Here is a 15,159-nt window from a genome sequence, read left to right as displayed (position 1 = left end):
CTAGTATATGTTAATGTATGGATTTATGATGGATATTTTACTACTTTTGTGAAATCCTTACTATTTATGTGAACTTGAATTGTGCATGTATATATGTATTGTATGATTTTTGACTAATTCCACATCCGGTAGGTCATCTGACTAACTCATGGATCTATGGAATGCTATGTATGTATGTATGTATAAAATAACAGTCTTCTGGTTGATGTTGCACTTTGCTGTAGCATGGATGCTGGGTTTGGGCTCTGGGGGTAGATTGCAATCGATTCAGCATTTTCTCAGATACAAGAAAAATGAAGAACAAGAATTGTTTGTGAAAATGAAATGTGAGATATTAAAAAAGTCCCATTTGCTCACATTATTTTTGTGAATTTAATCTCTTGTCCCCAATTTCGGTGACTTTGCCTGTAGTTTTCGCTAGACCTGTATACGGAAGCTTAGTGATGTACAGATTTCATTTAATAGTTTTGCCTTATGTGTATTTTATTATTCCAGTGATACAGAGATTCATGTCAGCAATATTGGAACCTCAAAGACTACAATTTTAACAGGACACAGAGCTCCTATTCTTGGTGTTGCCTTGGATCCAAAGGACAAATATGTGGTAAGCGGCATAAATTATATTTATGAGGGTGATTAATTATGATTCTCTCTTTTTTCATTGTGGTTGGTTATATTTTGGGTTCTACAAAAGGCTGGGAATTTCTTGATTTGTTGTTGAACAATAGTTCCTCAAGGACTCTTCTCCATGGAGTTGATGAGTGAGGTACTGTCTTCCCTTCCATTATGAAATCATTTAAAACACTTAAAAGTCTGTGTATTAATCATTTGTTCAATTTCCATGAACTTGCTATAGTGTTTTGTAAATATCAGTGACAGTTTTCTTCAGTTCCAGTTACTAATGCAGTGTTAAGTCTTTATTGCAAATGTAGTACACAGTGTTGTGAATTGTAGTGTTCAGAAATGAAATATATCAAACAGAAATTATTCATGTATGCTACCTCTGTACAGCATTCTTCATGGAGGAAATGTTTGTAGAAAGTAACATAGGAAGTATCCTGACACTACAGTGCAATTATGTCCCCTATTTTCTATTTAAATAGATGATGATGTACCTGGAGATGTGCTTAAGTTACGGGGAGAAGGTGGTTTGAAAACACTGACAAAACTAATAGACACCATATATGAAACTGGGGAGTGGCCCAAGGACTTTACAGAAGTGACAATGATTGCCTTAAAGAAAAAGACAAAAGCTACAAAATGCAGCGACCATTGCACAATAAGCCTTATTGCACATACAGCAAAGATAATAGCAAACTTGGGAGTAGCCCAAGGACTTTACAGAAATGACAATGATTGCCTTAAAGACAAAAGCTACAAACTGCAGCGACCGTTGCACAATAAGCCTTATTGCACATACAGCAAAGATATTAGCAAAGATGCTTAAAAGAAGAATTGAAAGGAAAATAGAGGATATACTTGGAGAGGATCAGTTTGGATTTAGAAGAGGAAAAGGAACCAGGGATGCAATTGCGATGATGAGAATTATAGCAGAACGAACTTTGGAGATAGATGAAGAACTGTGTGCTTGCTTTATAGACAGGCAGAAGGCATTTGACCATGTAAATTGGACCAAATTAATGCAGATCCTAAAGGAAACATTTGTTGATTGGCGGGAAAGAAGATTGATTAGTAAATTGTACATGGATCAGAAAGTTAGAGTGCGACTGGACAGAGGGGAGACAAGAAGTGTGAAGATTGGAAGAGGAGTTTGACAAGGATGCTGTTTATCACCAATTTTGTTCAACTTGTACAGCGAATGCCTTACCAAGGAAGCTGTGGATGGGCTTGGAGACTTCAAATTAACGAGGGCAAATTATTCCAACTGTGAAATATGCAGATGACCTTGTGTTAATGGCTAAGGAAGAAACTGTGCTACAGGGTATGATTGATAGACTAATCAAAATTGGAAGGTGCTATGACATGGAAATGAATGTGGGGAAAACAAAGGTAATAAAAATTTTGAGACAACCAACCGCAGTCACAATGAAGATAGACCAAAAACAACTTGAGAATGTGAAATGTTTTAAATATTTGCGTAGCTTGTTAACAGATGATGGAAGGTGTACGTGTGAAATTAAATGTAGGATTGCCATGGCAAAAGCTACATTTAGCAAGAAGAAGAATCTGTTTACCAGCAAAATGGACTTAAATTTGAGAAAGAAACTAGTGAAATGCTACATTTGGAGCATGGCTTTGTATGGGGCTGAAACTTGGCCACTTAGGGCAGTAGATCAGAAACACCTGGAAAGCTTCAAAATGTTGTGTTGGAGAAGGGTGGAGAAGATCAGTTAGACCGATTGTGTGAGAAATGAAGAAGTGTTATTTAGAGTCAATGAGCAGAGGAATATCCTACACGAAATAAGAAAATGGAAGGCTAATTGGATTGGTCATATCTTATGCAGTAACTGCCTTCTAAAAGAAGTTATTGAAGGAATGATAGAGGGGCGGATAGAAGTGACCAGAAGACGAGGAAGAAGACGTAAGAAGATGCTGGATGACCTTGGGGACAGAAGAGGATTTTCTCATACTGTCATTTGAAGGAGAAAGCTCTAGATCGCATTAAGTGGAGGAACTGTTTTGGAAGAGACTGTGGACCTGCCATCTGACAGTTTACTGATGAATGAATGAGAGTAACTCATGAGGCTGAGATACAGTTTCATATTAGCTTTACTTCTCCACATGGTCACCAAGTCTATTTAGACACTTATCATAGCAATATATCAATTTGTCATGTCCTTCCTAAAAAAATGCATCCTGGGCAGGTAACCATTTCATGACTTCATTTTGAACATCTTCATTGGAGTGGAAGCACCGACCTCTGAGGTGCCTTTTCATTTTTGGTGCCAAATCAGGACTGTATTGTGGATGTGGAAGAATTTCACGGCCTCAGGAGTTAAAGTTGTTGTAGCACTGTGAGGTCAAGCATTGTTATGCAGAAGAAGAACTCTTTGGTCAACAATCCTGGTCTCTTCTGCTGAATAGCCTCCTGGAGTCCCTTTTAATGTTTCCTGATAAGCAGCTGCATTTATTGTTGAACCAGGAGGTGTGAAATCAACCAAAAGAACTCTGTGAACATCCCAGCAAGCAGTAGGCTTCACTTTCTCTGCAGACTGCACTGTGTTGGAGCCATTCCTGATGCTTCTTCGGTGTTACAAGGAGCATGGTGAAGCATTCTTAAGCAGAATTGTTACAGGAGATGAGACTTGGGTCTTCCACTACACCACAGAGAGCAAAGCTGAATCAGTGACCTGGAAGCATCCTCACTTTCCAGTCAAAAAGAAGTCCAAGTTCCAGAGATAGGGACTAGATCTGTTGATAAGGCCCAACTGAATAGGTTTTACCCGAAGACAGAATCCATTCTCCAAATTGTTGTGTTTTGAAATATAAACAGGACAGTGTTTTAGATAAAAACATGATGGATAATGTCCAGAAACAATATTTGTTACTTTTTTCATTACCCTCATATATGTGTAATGCAGTCTTTCAAATGCAGTACCTCATAGCTTGTTGGTTAGAACACTACCTAGGCCCAGTTTTATATATACAGTGGAACCTTGCTTAATGAGCATAATTCGTTCCAGAATCTTACTCGTAATGCGAAACACTCGTTAAGTGAAACAATGTTTCCCATATAAATTAATGTAAAATACGATGTGTTCCATGCCAAAAAAAAATACTCAAAAAATTTTATGTATAACGTTTATTCAAAGAAAATCACTTTTGCCTTCTCACAAATGATGTTCTCGTTAATAGTGTTGCCTTGCAACACTATTAACTTCCATATGAGGAACAACCTTTCAACATCGTCGAGAATACATAACATTTGCGTAGATATTCTTGTCACTCCCTTTGAAGCACCTATCTCCTTAATCTTGTCCTTGTTCTTGAGGATAGTGCAAATTGTTGATGTAGACTGATTGTATGTGCGTGCCTGATCAGCCATGCCCACACCTTGTTCTCGCTTTTCAATGATTTTACGTTTCATTTATACAGTTATTTTTATTCTTTTATGGCTGTCTTTTTGTGGCTTTTTCTTCGGGGACATTTTTGCAAAGGTTATTAAACTTTGCACAAAAAAAATTGCAAATAATATGTCTGAACACATGTTTGGAGAAATGTGTGATCACAAGTAACACTAAGATGCTAGCGGAACGAGTGCTAAACACAGACTGATGTAGCAAGCGCACAATCCCCTCTCGTCACTTGTTATGTGAGTCATTTTTTACAATTTGTTTTGCTCATTATGCGAATTACTCATTATGAGAGGTGCTTGTTAAGCGAGGTTCCACTGTATTTGTGACGTGTTTTGCCCACATGGGGCCATCATCAACTATGTATGGTAGTTGATGTAAATTTGCTACATAGTATTCAATATTTCATGGTGCACAAGACATGTGAGTCTAAAAGTTTATTTTTATTTTAACACTTTGCGGACTGGAAATTTAAATATTTAAATCACCCTGGGGACCAGCATTTTTAAACCTACAACCATAAATTGTACACTGTTCACTTTAAAAATTGATATGAAATGTAATTAATTTAGAACCTAAAATTTTTGGAGAACACTTACCAATGCTTCTAGAAGTGCTTGAGAGTGTGATATTTCTGGAAACATTCCCCTTTGTGAAGTGACATTACACAGAACTTGCAATGTAGACAGTCATACTCCTTTTTTTGTGAACTGTGCAAACACAGCACTGCCTAGAAGGATGCATCCCCTTGGAATGTTCACTCTTCACAATTTTCACGAGGGTATGTTTCTGCATATCACCCGAGAGTCGCCCAGGGGTGTCCAAATGAGGATTGCTTGGGGTGGGAGTTGATGGACCCAGTCGCACTAAGTCTGTGCCTGACTCTGGTTCTGCCGCCACCATCTGGTCTGTAGCCCAGGCCTTTGCCACATTCATCAGAAATGCTTTGTATTTCAATTTCGAATCAGGGTTTAGCTTTTGTAAACCAAAAATGAATTGAAAATGGCACAGTTTATAAGCCACAGGGCAACCTTCTTTGTCCACTTTATTATTTTCCTAGGAAGAGAATAGTAGGCCAAGTATTGATGGGCTCTATTAACTCCCTTCATGAACATATTATACTCAGAAATACAAATACTGTATGTCCAAAAAGTATCTGACTTTATTTTTTCCCGCTGTAATGGCCAAAGGGGTGGGGAAACTGAGCGTAGTGGTAGAAGGGACTTTCATGCACATGCGTGATTTTTTGCTGACTCTCAACACTGTTGGATGCATCTGTGGCTGCCAGATAGCGAAGTGGTGTAACACGTGTTCGTTGCATTCTCGTTTCGCTCAAGATGACAGAATGCTTGGAGCAGCAATACTGCATTAAGTTTTGTTAGAAACTTGGGGATACCCAAGCGGAAACAATTCGCAAAATTCAGCAGGCTTTCGTCGATGATGCAATGGGGGTCACTCAAATTAAAGAGTGGTTCAACCGCTTTAAACATGGCCGTATGTCGGCGGACAGTGAGCAGCATTCCGGGAGACTGTCAGTGAGCCGAAAGGCTGATTTCATTGAAAAAGTGCAGACACTGATCATGGAGGACCGTCATTTGGCCATCCGCGAAGTTGCTGATGTCGGGATCAGCAGAGGTTCTGCAAACACAATTTTAACTGAGGATTTGGGCATGCAAAGAGTCGCAGCAAAATTTGTGCCCAAGCTGCTTTTGCTGGAGCAGCAACAACTCCGCCTTGAGGTTGCGCAGGACATGCTGGAGTGCGCCAACAGGGATCCTGAGTTCCTGAAGATTGATCACTGGTGACGAGCCGTGGGTGTACGGATATGACTTGGAAACCAAGGTCCAGGCATCACAATGGAAGCATCCAACATCCCCGAGGCCCAAAAGAGCATGACAGGTTCGGACAACGTGAAGGTGGTACTGATTGTTTTTTTTTTCGATTACTGGGGTGTTGTACAGCATGAGTACGCACCACTAGGCCAGACTGTCAGTAAGGAGCACTACCAAGAAGTCCTCCGCCATCTTCATGATGCAGTTCAACACAAGAGACCGGAACTGTGGGATGCACGCAACTGGCAGCTGCATCATGACAATGCCCCAGCTCATTCATCGCACCTGATCCAGGGTTTCCTGGTCAAGCACGGCACTCCGCAGGTTCGCCAGGCTCCCTACTGTCCTGACATGGCTCGTTGTGATTTCTGGCTGTTCCCAAGATTGAGGACACCACTAAAAGGCTGCCATTTTAACATCCACAAGGACATCATACCAAACGCGATGGTGCAGCTGCACGCCTACTTAGAAGGCGATTAGGTATTGTAACCACTCAGATACAGAACTTTGTTTTCCCGGCCCAAGGTTGGATACTTTTTGGACAGAGTAGTAGGCTTCTTTACTTGTCCATGTCTCCTTTGAACATCAACCATGCTCGAATTGTAAACTGTGGAAATCATGTTCACAACAAGAGTATCTCTATCTCCAAAAAACAGTTCTGCTACTTCAGACACTTGCGTTTGGTCCGATGGAATTTGTTTCACCCTTGGATTTCCAGTAAACTGTCCCAAAGAAGGCGTTTTGTGTACTTTTCCCCATGTGGCTGTCCCAACAATTTTACTGCCTGCACCTTTGTCTGAGTTACTTTCACTTTTATTGTCTGTGGCCACAATTGCTTGTTGTCCTCTGTCACTGCCACTGTCTGAATCACTATCACTACATGTCTCAGAAGGAACGTCAGATAGCTTACGTCAGATAGCTCATCGGAGAACAAATCAGATATTGCTTGGTTTTCAATGGCTCCTGTCCTTGACTCATTGCACTACTAACTTCCTGCCTGGTACATAAGAGCTTGAAGGGTCAAACATCATTTTCCTTTGGAGGGGGACCCAAACAGCAAGATCAAGTTACTGCCTACTAAGCAAACATTCCAGAATAATATTACGCAGTAGTCATTTCATTTAGGTTGCACCAGAGTAAGGTATAGTGTGTTACAATTTAACATGTCCTAATATCATATTAATATGCCACCGGTCCACAAAGTGTTAAAAGAACCGAGTTGGGGTTTTGTCAAAATAATTTCAGAATTATATGTTGTGTTCTATATTTTCTTCCTGTGTTCTCTTTTGTTGTTACGGTGGTGATGTTTGTGGTTTCATGTGCTGTGGTGGCTAGTGGTCCACACATAATAGCCACTGCAGTGTTGAACTTTCAGAATTGGGATTGGGCAAGGATACCTACTTACCTTCTTAAACCTTTATTTCTCTTTCCTTTTTGTCTTGAACCATAGCTGAGTACTTAGATTTTCTGTTTCCTTTATGAATTATGCAGCTGAATCAAGCTATATAGATTTATATTTGATATTCTGAACCTTTCATGTTAATAATGCAATTACTGTACTACTGAAATAAAAGTAAAACAGGAATAATAGCTCATTTTTATTAGGCATCATCAAGCTGTGATGGAACAGTACGCGTGTGGTCTATTGATGATACCCAGACCATAATGTCTTGGAATTGTGTTCCTGTATGCAATGCCTTCTTCGCAGCGAAGTGCCTAGGGCGTCCATCATGGCAGCCCAAGACAGGACGTTATTTGGCTGTGCCTCATGGAAGAGAGATTCAAGCCTATGAGAGAGGAACATGGAATAAAATTTTATCTCTATCTCATGACCAAGTAAAACAGGTTAGATACCAATTTTGAACCAGATTGTAATGAAGCTTATGCACAATTTGTATTACTCTGCACTACTGTCATCTAATTATCATACACAAAATGGAGCAATTCATGGTTTGTTTTAACTTATACATTACAGGCTTTCAGCAGTTGATATGGGCAGAGTTTCACTGCTTAGTTGATTTTTAAGATTAATGCATTGGGTTAGAAGCAGAGCTAGCCTAGTCATTAAAGTGGCCCATCAGTGAAGAATAGTCCAGCTTACTGTTATGAATTAGCTGTTATTTATTTATATATGAGTTTTCTTTGCCCCAGTTCATTTAGTTATTGTGAAGATAGTACCTTTATGTTCTAAAACAACTTCAGTAAACTAAACAGCTGTACATCCAATTATTCAGATTGCAGCTTATCCATCCGCATTTTTAGGTGCATTTATAACCCTGCAGATGGCCTCTTCACTTACTTCACCTATCTGCCGGTGTAATGAAACAACTCAAGAACCAGTGGACATATTTGATTAAAATTTGATATTGTAAACATTGGTGAAATATTTCATTTCTTGTTTAGATTGGATGATTGTAACGACCACTTTACATTAAGACCTGTGTCATTTTTGCTAGTTTTGTGAGCATAACTTGCTATATATGGGAGCAGAAAAGTTTCAAACAAAGGTAGTGTATGTTATGGTGGGTGAAGGGGGGTAACAAACAAGAAACCAAACCTCCATTTGACCATCTCGAAGACTTTTGACTGCTTCTTGGGATCATCACCAGTTAAGACATACAATGCAGTAAATAATGCAGTGAAACTGTAGTAATCCCAGTGGTATGTAGTTAACAAATAAAGAATACAAACAATAACCAGGCCAAAACAAACACAGAGAGTCTTTGTGTTTTTAGCTGTGCCCACTGATCTTGGTGTGGTTATTGTCCAGTGATGTGGTTAGTAGATTGCAGGGCTAAGGCCAAATAAGAAGAATAATCAAATGAAGCAGTACCAGATAGTAAATAAAAAGTCAACAGCCCAAAGGATAGAGATAGACAAATAAAGCACAAACCTGGTGGACCAACTGGATGTGAGTAAACCAATGTCAAACAAGGCTAAAATAAGGATTCAGAATAAAGGACCAAACATGACTTAGAACAGCGTTTGAGTGAACCTTGCAATCCCCAGACTACAAGAGATCCATCTACTCATCTCTGGGATATGCTGCAACCAGACCAAGTAGTGAATGCCAATCAGTGATCCACAGTTCATTTGTCAGACAAAAGGGAGGGGTCATATTGGAAGACAGCAGGCAGTAAGAGAGGGGGAAAGCACAATGGGTACTGAAGCTTTAAATAGATGTTTCGAAGCCAATAAACTCACTAAATTTTGATAAAACCCATTACATACCATTCTTAACTAAAAACAGCCACCAAATTTATCTGGTCATCAGTTATGCCATCAAATTAATCTGTAAAGCACATGATACAAAATTCCTTGGAATACATGTAGACAGTACACTTTCTTGGAAAATACATATAGAACAAACTATACCTAAATTAAGTGCAGCTTGCTATGCAATGAGATCGATTAAGCCCTTTATGCCACAGGAAACACTGAAGATGGTTTACCATGCCTACTTTCATTCTATTATGAACTATGGATTAATATTCTGGGGGAACTCTTCACATAGTGTAAAAATTTTTAAGATACAAAAGAATATAATTAGAATCATTACAGGACATAGAAGTAGAGATTCGTGTAGAGATTTATTTAAGAAATTAAAAATTCTACCTCTTCAATCACAATATATACTATTGCTTCTCTTATTTGTTGCGTACAACAAAAATAAATTTGAATTAAATTCCAATATCCATAACATGAATACTAGACAAAAATATAACTTCCATCTACCTTCATCAAACTTATCACTATATCAAAAAGGAGTCTACTTTTCTGGCATGAAAGTGTACAGTAGTCTCCCACAAAGTATCAAAAACTTGAGTAATGAAACTAAACATTTTAAATCAGAGCTAAAGAAATATCTGCATGCTCATTCCTTCTACTCTGTAGATGAATACCTCAATGTAAATAGAGAATAATGTAGAATTAAGCTATATTAGTTTAAGATAAAATTACTTGTACCAGTAGGTATTATTTTGACTTATTCTATATCCAGAGGTATTGACCTACTTAGGGTCTATGGAATGCACATAAATTCAATTCAATTCAGTATGGCTACAGGCTGTTTCAGAAAATGGTGTACACTGAGGTGACCAAGGCATTGTCCAAAACAGTGTAAGAGAAAAATTAAGTACACATTTTATGTTTAATACACTTTTGCTGTAAGTCTTACAGTATTTTTAGATAATTGAACCATTATGTACTGTACATAAGTTTCTGAATTTCTGTATTAAACAGTATTTTGTACTCTCTGTGTTTTTATGTTTATGTATTTTCCCCTTCATTAGCATGTATAACCACAAATATACGGCATTGAACGTGATAGTATTCAGTTTCAGAGTCATTCTACTTTAACTTTTTACCTTTTCCACATTCACAGTGCTCTGGCTAAGAACATACCAACACTGCCCATATATCAAATGAAAGCTTGACATTTTGATCAACAATGAAATGTCACGTAACTGGGAAAACAGAACACTAATACCATCAGTATTACGGTTCATCTTACTTCCTGCATAAGAGTAGCCAGTACATTATATGAAACTGTATTAAAGACTTAATTGTCTGAAAGTAATTTCTGCTAGTTTTATATGCTGCTTTCAAAATCACTACAAAGCAAGATACAAAAAAAACTTTTGTAATTTTGTTTTATGAGGCATGATCTCGTTCTTGGGAAACAGCATTGGATTGTGATGAGCAGGATATGTAGCTTAAATGGTAGTATGGTTTGGTACAAAAATCTGTTGGAAAACAGAGATGTGAAGATAATATTAAAATTGATGTTGGGGATATAATGTGAACTGGATTAAATTGGCTCAGGAATCTCTTAGATGTGATGAATGTCTGGTTTTTATTACCAAAGATATTCTTAACCCTTCCCAGGTTACAGGAGTTGTTAATATTCATAAGTACTGTTTTTTTAATCTGTTCTGTTAAGTGCAGTAGCAAACCACTTTGACCCTCTGTGAGAATTCAGAAGAGCGAACATAACTGCTATGTAACTGAATGACAGAATCTGGGCAGGAAGTCCTATGTTGAATGTGTTTAAAATGATATGTGAGTGCAAATCTCAAATGCAGAATATATCGTATAAGAATGGGTAGGGTTAAGTCCATTTGCAGCATGGATCAACTACTTACATGTTATATTTATAAATACATTTAATGTTTACAGGACTTTTCCATCTCAGCATTTTCCCCATGTGGCAACTATTTGGCAGGTTGTACATCAGGTGGAGATATCTGTGTGTGGAATTTAAATCTTCAGACCTGTATTATGAGCACTCGGCATGATAAGGGATACAGCATATGTGGACTGGCATGGAACCCAAGTGGCAATGGTGAGATTGCTTACTGTGATGTGATGGGCCAATTGGGCACTGTTGAGGACTGCATTGCTTGCGCACCTGCCATTTCTCAAGATAACAGCACATTTATAACACAGGCAAGTTTAAGTGAATGCTGGGAAAATTTATCTCTATCGTAACTTACATTTGCTGTAATATCCTCTTATTGAATGTACAGGATGACCAAGAAAGAGTACACACATTTTATAAACTTTTTTTTTAGAAAATACACATCTGGAGAGTACATTTTTCTCTACATGAAGCTCCTACTCAGACAGTTTTTTCTGTAGCTTTCTCCATTTCTCTGCACTTCTACCTGAGCTTCCTTTGTTGTTTGCACAATGTCCATCTGGTATTCAAATGCCCTGAAAGCATATCCACACATTTGAGGCATGAATTCTCCCATAGAATGGACAATATGTTTTCAAAACTTACAAATAAGTGACTTGTCTGCAGTACATTTGGTCCTTTGTGTACCTGGAAAGGAAAAAATTTAGGGTTGTTAAATCTGGCAATCTTACAGGCCATGAAATGGGCAATAAGTATTTTATGTAAGACTTTGACAGTTCTACTGTCAGGTGGCCGAAACTTTAAAAGGTGTGGAAGAATTCACTGTGTAGCTGTTTCACATGATGGAAATCTACTCTCCTAGCTCCCTTTAGTTTCTCAACAAAAATATTAAAATATGTGCTCTCTTTCTTGGACACTGTACTATTTACTTTTCTGCCATTCCCAAGAACAGTGAGGAGAAAATATACAGATATTTTTTCATGAAGTACCAGAATTGTGGCACCAAAACTAGAAGATCAGTATGATTTTAGATGAAAAATGAAATAATATTGTCACATGTTGGGTGTTTGTAATGCAACAAATAACTTCCCGACATTTTGGATCTAGCTAATTTATTGCACATTCACTCTTACACTTACACAATTTACTGTGTCCCAATTACTGCCATCTGCAGTAGTCACTTCGTTGGTTCATCTGTCTTGAATCCATTCACTCGATACAACTTAACAACAACTCGTGGCTGCTGTACTTTGCCTCATCTCTTCGAAGGCTGGAAACCGACTGCTAATGTTCAACTAACTCCGGCGAATGCTAGACTTCCACTGAACTCCTTAGACATTCGCTTCCCTGTTGGGTAATTGCCGTGTTTATCTATAGCCTAGCAATAGTCACTACACGGACTTGCCCATTGCATGACATCACAGACTAGTGGGGAGGGGTGTTTACCAAGCGTTGTGTAGTGATGGAAGGAATGGGGGTATGTGATGTCACTTGCAGAAGCACAGAGTTCACATGACCCTTAGTTCCTGGTGCACCGTCCACGTTACAATAGAATTGAAATAACTGAAGAGGGTTAAGCGCATAGTATCTTAATGTAAACTATCCTATACTGATGCCACAGAAAGGAGTACTATGGATGTTAGGGATGACACTTCTCAAGGCTCCGCCCTTTCTGCCTGTTGTTGCATTCCTCTCTATCTCCTACTGGCCTATGTTAACCATCCCAAAATAATTAGTGTTAGGGAATATTATTGCATGGTTATGTACCAACATTCCCATGAGCAGAATGGCTAGCATACTGGGGGGAATATTAGGAAGCATAGCAGCTCGAGGAGACATGGAGTAGGTTAATCCATTAGCCTTTTTGCTGTATTCCCAGTATAACATAGGAAAGGAGGCACTATATTTAATGGTGAAAATAATAGATAGGCAATAGGAAGGATAATTGGGATACTAATTTTTAAAGGATATGTGTAAGAATTTTCAGTAACAAAATATTAAATATAATTCTATAAATATTTAGATGGGTAAGGCCAAAGAGGCAGTATATGATATAATTATACCTGAATATATTCAGCATGTTGTAATAAAATAATTCTTTTTAAATAATGTAGAAGGTTTTTTAACAGTTTTGAAAGGCATTAAAATAAAATAGTAACTGAAACAACTGGAGAAAAAAGTAGAAATCAATACAACAGTGTAATTGATAATAGTTTCTTATAGTCAGGATCACCTGGTTTTTGGACTTCATTCATCATCCAGTATTCTGAAAAACACAAAGGAACACGATGTTTAAAAAAATGGATCTCCTTCCATCCCCAGGTGAGGGGTGGCAGACACCTACTCTTCTGGATCAGTTAGAAAGAGCTAACCTCAGTCACCATGCCCAAAATCCAGTAATCCTGAGTGTTATACACCATCATCAGAACCCTTTAGAATCCAACTTTTTACATGTTTGAAGTCCCAGAAGATGACTGAGGAATTGCTGAAATGGTGAAAATGTGTTGTATTTAATGTTATTGAAGGAGTATTATATTAATGAAGAAGTAATTTTATTATTTTCTATCTGTTGCTCATATTACTTCTTACAGCTACTGTTGCACCCGTAGTCCGTGTGTCTTCAGTTATTCAAAATAGGGCCAAGGCAGGAAAGGAAAGAAGATGGTAGTTAGCTTACGATTGAAATAAATTGTAATAAAATAAAATAAATATTTTTGGGTGAGGAGAAAACACATGTAAGTGAATATGCTACCTGTTACCAGGTATAATAATGGATTTTCAGAAGTAGGTATTGAGTCTCAAACTTTATTGCCCTAAGGAAGTTAATATTTATTCATATTTAAATGTGAATAAACTCCAACAATTGATTCTTACTTCAGGATGTAATTGATAGCCAATACCTTTAAATTTATTCCTGATATTGGTCCCAGAAAAATTCACAGGCATATTCAGCAGCCAAGGTTTGCCTCCAGCAGTAAGACTTGCTTTTGGATTCAACCCGTGATGTTTTGTTACTGTGTTCACAAGGGCCTGCCACTGGACTCTTTTCTGCTTTCATATTTACCTGCTATATTCAGTTATCCAAATTAAACTTATTACATATAAAATTATGCTCTCAGTAGTAATATTTATAGGACTGTAATCTGGACTATATAAATGTTTGTATGGACACACTACAAATAAATATATGCATTTCTAACATGAGTAATTTGTTATCTTCATATTTCAGGAGAAGACTATGACTATGGATGACTTGAGATAGCTTAACCCTGATGATGATGATGATGATGATGATGGTGAAAATGTAATTTCCTTGAATAAAATCAAAGCTGAACTTTCACAGCCAGCATTTATGGATTACAACGACAAGTTAAGTCATGCAGGTAAGAAAAATCTGTGAAGGGTGATACACATTGAAACTTGGTGATTTTCCCATATTTAGAATGTACAGTCAACTCTCAATTATCCAGGGGCGGATTAACTGGTTTGCGGCTTAACCGGGGCTACTGAGGCTTTTTTGAGGCTTATATGTTGTTTAATATTCATTCACTTTTGTTTCACATGGTGAGTTGTAACACTATTTTCGCACTAGTGTGAACCGAGCTCTGCATTCTTTGGTCCCGTTATGCTAACACAATGTTCTAGGGTAGGGGTGAAAGAATGCAAGGATTTGTGGAAAGTTTCAAGTACAGATACTCCGCCCCAGTTGGTCTCTTTGTATCGATCTTCAAATGCGTTAGCAAAATGTCAGGGTGTAAAAGGAAGCATGTTGTGTTAAGTATTCAACAGAAACTCGTGTGAGCCAGGCTTCGAATGTTAAGCAGTGAAGAAACCGTAAGTTCAGTGGGGGTGCAGCCAGAAGAGCGGGAAGAAAGTGAGAATGAGGAAGAGGTGGACAGTGCTGCTAGTAAGAAAATATCACATGGTGCTGCCCTTAATCATTTGGAATCCTTACTAGACTATCTTGAGAGTGAAGAGAACAGTTTACTAAGTGACAAGCTAATATTACGTAGGCTTCGTACGGATATCCGTAAAAAGGAAAATGCCGCGAAAAAGCAAACGACAGTATTAATTTTTTTTAAGTGTTAAGTGTGAATATTCGTAAAAAGTGTTGGATGTTGTTGAACACTGTGATTGAAATAACTAATTCACA

General features: G+C 38.0%; 2 protein-coding genes across 4 annotated transcripts in view; both read left to right on the top strand.

Moving 5' to 3' along the window:
• LOC111863135 (WD repeat and HMG-box DNA-binding protein 1) overlaps positions 1 to 14,363 on the top strand; it is a 22,111-nt gene extending 7,748 nt beyond the window's left edge. The window contains exons 4-7 of the mRNA XM_023849176.2: positions 496 to 604; positions 7,472 to 7,711; positions 11,045 to 11,314; positions 14,236 to 14,363. Coding sequence (XP_023704944.1) covers positions 496 to 604; positions 7,472 to 7,711; positions 11,045 to 11,314; positions 14,236 to 14,268 — 652 coding nt within the window. The 3' untranslated portion in view covers positions 14,269 to 14,363. The remainder of the gene's footprint in view (positions 1 to 495; positions 605 to 7,471; positions 7,712 to 11,044; positions 11,315 to 14,235) is intronic.
• The window catches only part of LOC111863134 (WD repeat and HMG-box DNA-binding protein 1), a 63,327-nt gene continuing 62,440 nt past the window's right edge, over positions 14,273 to 15,159 (top strand). For all 3 annotated transcript variants that reach the window (XM_023849175.2, XM_023849174.2, XM_023849173.2), the window contains exon 1: positions 14,273 to 14,389. In XM_023849175.2, the coding sequence (XP_023704943.1) occupies positions 14,359 to 14,389 (31 nt within the window). In that variant the 5' untranslated portion in view covers positions 14,273 to 14,358. The remainder of the gene's footprint in view (positions 14,390 to 15,159) is intronic.

This window comes from Cryptotermes secundus, unplaced genomic scaffold (assembly GCF_002891405.2).
Source record: "Cryptotermes secundus unplaced genomic scaffold, Csec_1.0 scaffold6, whole genome shotgun sequence".
In the NCBI taxonomy this organism is placed as follows: Eukaryota; Metazoa; Arthropoda; class Insecta; order Blattodea; family Kalotermitidae; genus Cryptotermes; species Cryptotermes secundus.
The sequence above is the reverse complement of the archived record's forward strand: the minus strand, read 5'-3'. Positions and strand labels throughout refer to the sequence as shown.